Source organism: Mus caroli, unplaced genomic scaffold (genome assembly GCF_978045245.1).
Source record: "Mus caroli unplaced genomic scaffold, Mus_caroli_1 scaffold_7, whole genome shotgun sequence".
NCBI classification, from domain to species: Eukaryota; Metazoa; Chordata; class Mammalia; order Rodentia; family Muridae; genus Mus; species Mus caroli.
Window position 1 is genome coordinate 66,112,768 of NW_028227262.1, and position 8,038 is coordinate 66,120,805.

General features: G+C 47.4%; 1 protein-coding gene across 1 annotated transcript in view; it reads right to left on the reverse strand.

Moving 5' to 3' along the window:
- Slc4a5 (solute carrier family 4 member 5) overlaps nucleotides 1-8,038 on the reverse strand; it is a 78,008-nt gene extending 69,970 nt beyond the window's left edge. Inside the window, 2 exon segments of the mRNA XM_085840509.1 lie at nucleotides 6,299-6,490; nucleotides 7,961-8,038. Of these exon segments, the coding sequence (XP_085696635.1) occupies nucleotides 6,299-6,490; nucleotides 7,961-8,036 (268 nt within the window). The 5' untranslated portion in view covers nucleotides 8,037-8,038.

The window sequence follows — 8,038 nt, forward strand, 5'->3', positions numbered from 1 at the left end:
GTTCTTGCAGAGGATGCAAGCTCATTCCCAGCCCCCACTTCAGGTGGCTCAACCACCTTTAACTCCAGGAAATTGGACACCTCTTCTGGACTCCACAAGCTCCTGAACTCATATGCACATGCCCTGGTGTATACACACACGGAAACACAAAATTCAAAATAAACCTTTAAAATCTTTTAAAACTGCAAACCTAGGAATTACAAATAATGGGAATAGTTAGAACAGGAAGTCCTGGGAATCAGTAAAAGATGGAAGGGAGGCAATGGGTTGTGAGGAAGCTCTATGGGTGTGTGTGTGTGTATGTGTGAGGGTGCTAGAGCTCAGTCCCCAGGACACACATGGTGGAAAAAGCTCCTCCCCCGCCCCATGTGTGTGTGTGTGTGTGTCTGTCTGTGTGTCTGTGTCTGTGTGCTAAGACAAACAAATGCCACAAAGATGGAGGCAAACAGGTGGAACAATCTGAAGAAAGAAAATCAGGTCAAGGAGAGCCTCTCTGGCTGTGTTCTGAAGCAAGCAGCGCCAGACGGGCATGTGGCTGTCTTCCCAGCAGTGCTTTTGGATGCATCAGGCAAATCTTGGTGTGTTTGGGGGTAGGACAATGACAGCCCAGGCTTATTTTAAAAGTCCCTTAGTCTTTTCCTTCTGAGTTCCCTAAGTCACTCTGCTCCTCAGGACAGGGGAAGGGCATCAGTTTCAATGTAAGATCAAAGAGCAAGCCCATGTAAACCCCTGAGGGAAGGGTAACCCAGGAGCGAGTCTTCATCAATGTCACCCGTTCTGGAGACCCAACATGATAAAAAGGCAATTTACTATGTCACAGCTGCCAATCCTAATCCTAGATGTGCAAATGCCACACTGGATGTCCTCAATGTTTGGTTTAGTGAATTTCGTGAATTCATTGTCATTCAAGAGTGGATGGTTGCAGCTAAGTTAAGAGGGAGAAAGAAGCAAAAAAAATTAAGGTCACATGAGGAGACTCAGAGGGAAGTGAGGTAGGTTAGAAGTACTGAACCTGCAGGTCGGTGGCCTTGGAGAAACTTCCAGAAACCATGAGGCAAGAGGCTGGGGTCTGAAGAGCATCACCCTGAGGCTGGGAGATTGCCATATGCATAGGCCAGCTAGCAGACAGGAAGGCTGGAAACCTCTCAGATCCACCTCTAACATGGAAAGCATGCATGGGAGAAGACTGAGTATGCAGGTGAGATAGATAGGTGAATACTATGAAATGACCCATAAAGGGTCACAACCCTCCAGGCAGTATCCTTGAACTTATAAGCTCCTCCCTCCCCTGCCCACTTCCTGTCTTGGAAGTGTTTGCCCTCCTTCTGCCTCTGCTACTGTTACTTTCCACTTGTCCCCGCCCAGGTTTCTCATTCAGGGCACAAGAACCTGAATCTCTCATCGGGTGCCCACTGGACTCACACCCACCAATAACAGCTACAGAATCGTTTAAAGTATTTTGTTTTGTATGTATACGGGTATTTTGCCTTCATGTATGTCAGGGCATGATGTTCATGCAGTGCCCACAGAGGCCATCGGGGCGTGTTGAATCACCTGGGCCTAGAGGTACAGATGGTTTCGAGCCACCATGTGGATGCTGGGAATCCAACTCCAGTCCTCTGGAAGAATCGCCACTGAGCCACCTTTCCAGCCTTCACTAGAGGATTTTTAAGAATGGGGGTTCTAGTATCTCATTTTTAAAGCTGAGTATCTTAGGGGCTGGAGAAACATCTACCTTCCCCCTTCTCTCTACTTCCATCATTCCCTCCTATCCCGAAGGTGAGAAAGCTATCCCATTTTAAAGATTCAGGCTCTAAAGGAAACCCATTTTTCAGGGTCTGGAGACATGACTCAGTGCTTAAGAGAACTTGTTGCTCTTCCAGAGAATCTGAGTTTGGAACCTAAGATCAGTTGCCAACACCAGAACATGCCAGGCAGCTCACAACTGTATATAAATCCAGCCCCGGGGAATCTGAATGATCTCATGCAGATCCACACAATTAAAAACAATAAAGTAAATCTTTAAAAAGAGAAACTTGTGCCGGGTAGTTTTATGTCACCTTGACACAAGCTAAGGTCATTTGAGAGGAGGAAACCTCAATTAAGAAAAGGCTTCCATGGGCCTAGAGAGATGGCTCAGCAGTTGGAAGCATTTACTTATTTTTCCAGAGGACCCAGGTTCCCTGTACCCACATGACAGCTCACCACAGCCTGAAGTTCCAGTCCCAGAGGATCTGGAACCCTCGCACAGACGTCACGCAAACAAAATATCAATGCACATAAAAATAAATACATCTTTAAAAAGAAAGAAAGGAAATGCCTCCATAGTCTGAGTTGTAGGAAGGCCTGTATGGCACTTTCTTAATTCGTGATTGATGGGGCAGGGGAGGGCCCAGCCCATTGTGGATGGTGCCATCCTGGGGGGGGGGGGGTGGTCCCTGGGTTCTATAAGAAAGCAGGCTGAGCTAGACATGAGGAGCAAGCCAGTAAGCAGCATCCCTCCATGGCCTCTGCCTCAGCTCCTGTGGTCAGATTCCTGCTCTCGGTGCTTTCAATGATGAACTGTTATATGGAATTGTGAATGAAACAAACCCTTTCCTTTCCAACCTGCCTTTTGGTCGTGGTGTTTCATCACAGCAATAGTGACCCCGACAAAGACCAACCCGACTATCTTTGTGCATATATTTGAAGCAGCTTGCTTCAGAGACTCCTGGGTAGAGGAGATGTTGTAGAGAGAAATTAGTCCTCTGCCTCTGCTCTTCCTCATCAAAAATGGGGACCAAGGGCTGGGGGTGTAGCTTAGTTGGTTGAGCGCTTGCTTGCATAGCATGCACAAAGCCCTGGGTCTGATCGCTAGTACCAGTGCTGGTGCAGGTCTGTGAGTCCCAGCATTTGGGAGGTGGAAGCAGGAGGATCAGTAATTCAAGGCTGGGCCACATTCAAGTTAGGCCCATCCTGGGATACATGAGACCCTGCCAGAAGGGGCTGGAGGGCAGAGAACGGGATAGAGACAGACTCATAGGAAAGGAAGGAAGGAGAGAAAGAAAGGAAGTCAACAGGAAAGGCTCCTCGATCCTAAAGCCTTGGAACTCTGTGTGTGTGTGCGTGTGTGCGTGTGTGCGTGTGTGCGTGTGTGCGTGTGTGCGTGTGTGCGTGTGTGCGTGTGTGCGTGTGCGTGTGTGTAAAAAAGGTGCCTGCAAAGGCAGAAGAGGATATTGAACACCCTGGGACAGAGTTACAGACAGGTGTGAGCTGCCGTGTGGGCACTGGGAATCAAACCCAGGTTCTCTGAAAGAGTAGCCAGGGCTTGTATCTGCTGAGCCATCTCATTAGCCCCAGTTTTTATTTTTTTTAAAGATTTATTTTATTTTATTTTATTTTATTTTATTTTATTTTATTTTATGTATATTAGTACACTGTAGCTGTACAGATGGTCGTGAGCCATCGTGTGGTTGCTAGGAGTTGAACTCAGGGCTTCTGCTCTCTCCAGTTCAATGTTATATTTAAATACACTGTAGATACACACCAGAAGAGGGTGTCAGATCTCATTATGGATGGTTATGAGCAACCATGTGGTTGCTGGGATTTGAACTTAGGACCTTTGGAAGCTCAGTCAGTGCTCTTAACTGCTGAGCCATCTCTCCAGCCCTTGTTTTTATTTTTAAATGGCCTTGAAACAGTTCAATACCCAGTAAGTAGAATTAAGCTTCAATATTTTTTCTCGAGCCTCCCATCAGAAGGAGTTTATAAACATCTCAGCAGCAGTGAAGTTGCCCAAACCAGCAAAATGTCTGCTCATAGAGGCAAAAGGCTTGGGCTCTGTGCTCTTAATATGAGTCAGTATGTGTGAGTGCACTGTGGGAGAGTCGACCAGGCACAATGGACTGAGTCTTTATCTCAATTGGTAACCCCTGGCAATATGGTGTGACCAGCCACCCAGTTCACCAGGAACAAACATGATTTTAGCCCTGGAAGACCCGTCTCCCTCATCCTTGAAGTACTTCCATCCTGAGAAGACAGAAGCAGTTGGCAATCCACCATAGCTGGCTACCTCTGGATGAGGGTACTGAATTCTGGGATATCCCAGCTTGGGCCAGGCCCACCTGGTTGGGACCTGGGTCAAGTTCTCATTAGCTGCTGAGCAGAGTGGAAATGAACTCATGCATTCATGAATGCTTCTCCTAAGACTCTTGCTTCTGTGTGAGATTCTCTGATCACAAAAAAGAGGTGGCTTGTGTTCTCATGCTAATTATGTTACCCCAAAACCTGTTTGCAGTGTTCCACAGGTAGGACTAAAGGAAGCCTGTCCCCAGTTGGTTTTTTACCAGAAGCTAATGGCTGGGCAGGGAGACAGAGGTGGGAATTTTAAGATTCCCGGGAAGGGACTGGGGAAGGAGGAAGAGGGGATTCCACTGTAATGAAGGTGTAGGACACAGACCACGCCAGAAGGGCACAGGTAGGAGAGGCAACCAACACGTAGGTATAGGGGGAAGCCACCCAAGGTGAGCTTCCCAGCAGGGTCCGGGGCATCAAAGATGAAATATAGATTCAGTAAGTATTAACTCCAGAATATTGGAGGGGTGAATATGTTAGCCGAGGGGAAGTTTGGGAGTGTCACAGCCATTGAGCTGCTTAGGGCATATTGAAAACAAGGCTGTGTGTGTGTGTGTGTGTGTGTGTGTGTGTGTGTGTGTGGTGTGTTGGGGAGTTTAGAGCAGATTAATCAATTACCGCTTCACAAAAGCACTTATTTTCCAGGGCAGAAAACGTGTCCTTATCCATGCTCATTGTGGCTTGAAGGGTCTAGTCAGAACACATTCTAGGCTCGAAAGAAGCTTGAACAACCTGTAAGAATTGAGTTCCTAAATTATGTTCACATTGAGAAAGGGATTGGTAATAAGAAGGAAAAAGATGGAGAGGGAGGAGAGAATATGCTATTTCCATCCATTCCTACCAGCCTAGCTCTTTCACCATAGGCCAGTTCGGCTACTTGGAAGGCATGGTGACTGACCAGTGGCAAGAATGTCATTCACAGGCTTTGGAGTCTCCTGTTTCACAGCTTCACTGATTGCAGACTGGATTGTGCTTTGTGTCTTTGAACTTTGGTCCCCTGAAGTAAATATGGGATAATGATATACCCCTCTCTCAGGGTAAGGTGGGGATTAACGAAGATGATTGTACTGCCTGCCTCAAACTGTCGCAGAGCTACATCGAATCAAAACAGCACAGTACTGGCAAGCAACAGCAACAAATAAAAGCATATGCAGTCGGGCGGTGGTGGCACACACCTTCAATCCCAGCACTTGGGAGGCAGAGGCAGGCGGATTTCTGAGTGCGAGGCCAGCCTGGTCTACAAAGTGAGTTCCAGGACAGCCAGGGCTATACAGAGAAACGCTGTCTCGAAAAAAACAAAACAAAACAAAACAAAGCATATGCAGAGCCCTAGATTAGTAGAGAAAGGAAAGGCTATAAGTGGCCCGTGCATACGCAGTCAGTTTGTATTTGACAAGCATAGCAAGAATATACAATGGGGATAGATCAGTTACTTTATCCATCAGTATTGGGAAACCATGGAAACAAGACACCTACCTTCTGCCATCCACAGCAACTAACCCAAAATCAATTAAACACTCCAGAGTAAAACTTCCAAGCCAGTGATGGGAAGGATGGCTCAGCGGTCAAAGGCATTAGCTTCCAAGCCTGAAGACCCAAGTTTGATTCCCTGGTTCCCTGTTCCTCCCTCCTGGTGGAAGGAGAGAACTGGCTCCCACAAACTGTCCTTTAGACTCCACACTTTCACCACAACACAAACCTCCACCCGTGAAATGAGTGTAAATATACTTTTAAAAAGCATTTTCAGTCCACAAAACTTCCTTCCAAAATGGAGGAAAGGCTTCTTAACAAAAGTCCCGGTGGCGATTTTCATTTTTTTGTTTTTTGATTTGCCAACACAAGTGACAAAAGCCAGCGGGTGAGGCAGCATCAAATGAAAGTGGCCCGTCACTGCAAACCTCAGCCTAATGAAAGTACCTCCCAGTGCAGAGGTTCCAAGTGCATGACCGCCATGCCTGGTTCACCTGGTACCAGGCATCAGACCCAGAGCTTCCTGAGCACTGGGCAAGTGCTCTGGGTCATACCTCCAGGCCAGAAGGACAGGGGCCTCGGGTCCGCTGTGTCAGTGAGAGGGAGGGGGTAATAGATTCCTGACAGTCAATGCTGAAGTAGTCCATATTCTATGGAAAAGCCCCAACCTGGCTGCACTGTACCCACCAACAGGTTGGCCCTTGAAGGAACTTACGAGTCCTTTTGGTAAAATCCACGGCGCCTCCCTGGCTGCTGGCCCTGATCCCTGGGCCAGCCAGCTCCTGCTGAGGCTTGCCTGGTTGCAGGGACCACTGGACTTTTTGCAGGCCTGAAAGATGTCCCTTTGAGTCACTTTTTCTTTGAGAGTAACTGGGAACTGGAAACCCAATATGAATTGAAGGAAAATCTGTGGAAACAGCACAGAGAGGGAGAGTCAGCTCAGAAGCAGTTTGGAGGATGTGGGGCGTCTGGATGGAGTTGAAATCCCGACAACGCTTGGGGAGACAGGATTCCACCTGGGAACCAGGTGCTGGGATGAAGGTTCTGTCAGAATACACAGGGCCCCACCTCTCAGTCTTGCCACTCTACAGCAATGATGACAAGCAAGCCCAGGGAAATAAGTCCACATTTAAAGCTTGAAGCATGCTCTCTGCTGAATGCTTCTGCTTACCCATCATTATAAAATCAAAACATCATGGCTCAGAAGTAATTATTACACCCCGCTCTTACAGAAGACCTGAATTTGGTTCCCAGCACCTATACCGGACAGTTCACAACAACCTGCCTCTACCTTTAGCTCCAGGGGCCTGAGAGCCTCCTCAGGACTCTGAGCCACCTGTTCTCACATGTGCACATAACTAACTACAGACAGACACATGTGCACATAACTAACTACATACAGACACATCAGTTTTTTAACATCACATCACACCGTTGTTAAGTCGTGGACTATTTACTATGGACTTCAGGTCCTCCAAGCCAGAAATTCTGCTTCAACAGGAACAGCCCCACAGTTGCCTCATGCAGGTTCTAACAGAGCTGCTGGTTTCTGTGTGTTCTAAATGTTGGTATCTGTCATTGATCATAGCTGGGAGCGCTCATAAATTCAATGGCTATATGTTGGGGGAAACTCTGCCCTAATCCACACAGACAAAAATGCCCAGTCCCTAGAGACATGTTCAGTCCAGTCTTTTTAATATGAAAACACGACACTGTCAACTACAAAGTTCATACCTCAAAAACTGCACAATTGAGTTACAAAAAAAAATTAGTGCCAAAAAAATTGGGTGTGTTTGAGGGGTGTGTGTGCATGTTCACATGTATGGGCTTTTGTGTGTGTGTGTACACATCGTGTACTTGTGGAAGCCCAAGATTGATGCTAGATGCCCTAGCTACTCTCCATATTATTTATTCAGGCAAGCGCTCTGACTCGAACCCAGGGTTGGATGACTGGGTAAGTCTAGCTAGCCAGCTTGCTCTAAAGTTTCCCTATCGCTACCTTCCACTTGCTGAAACTGCAAATGCCCGCCACAGGCACCCAACATTTACATGTGTTCTGGGAGCTGAACTCTGGTTTCCACACTTGCACAGCAAACAGCAAAAGCTTCCCACACTGGGCTGTCTCCCCAGCCCATCAGAAAGTTCTTAAAGTAAGCTTACGGTTCTATGTTGGGCCACAGTCAGAGCTAGTTAGTGTTCTGTTGGGGACGCCTGCTAGGACATGGCACACTGGTCTACCAGCTTCAAGGACACACTGCCAAGAGTCAAGGACAGAGACAGCTCTCTGTAGTCCCCAACTAGGAGTGCTGATATGGTGGTAAGGACAGAATTCTCAGGCCCCCCTGGGCTTCACATGAGGTTTTCAAAGCGTCTTCACCTTGTTCTGGCTGTCTCCTCCTGTAGCTTGTGGGGTCCAGCTTTTTGACCCCAGCCTTCTCCTCGTCCACCTTCATCA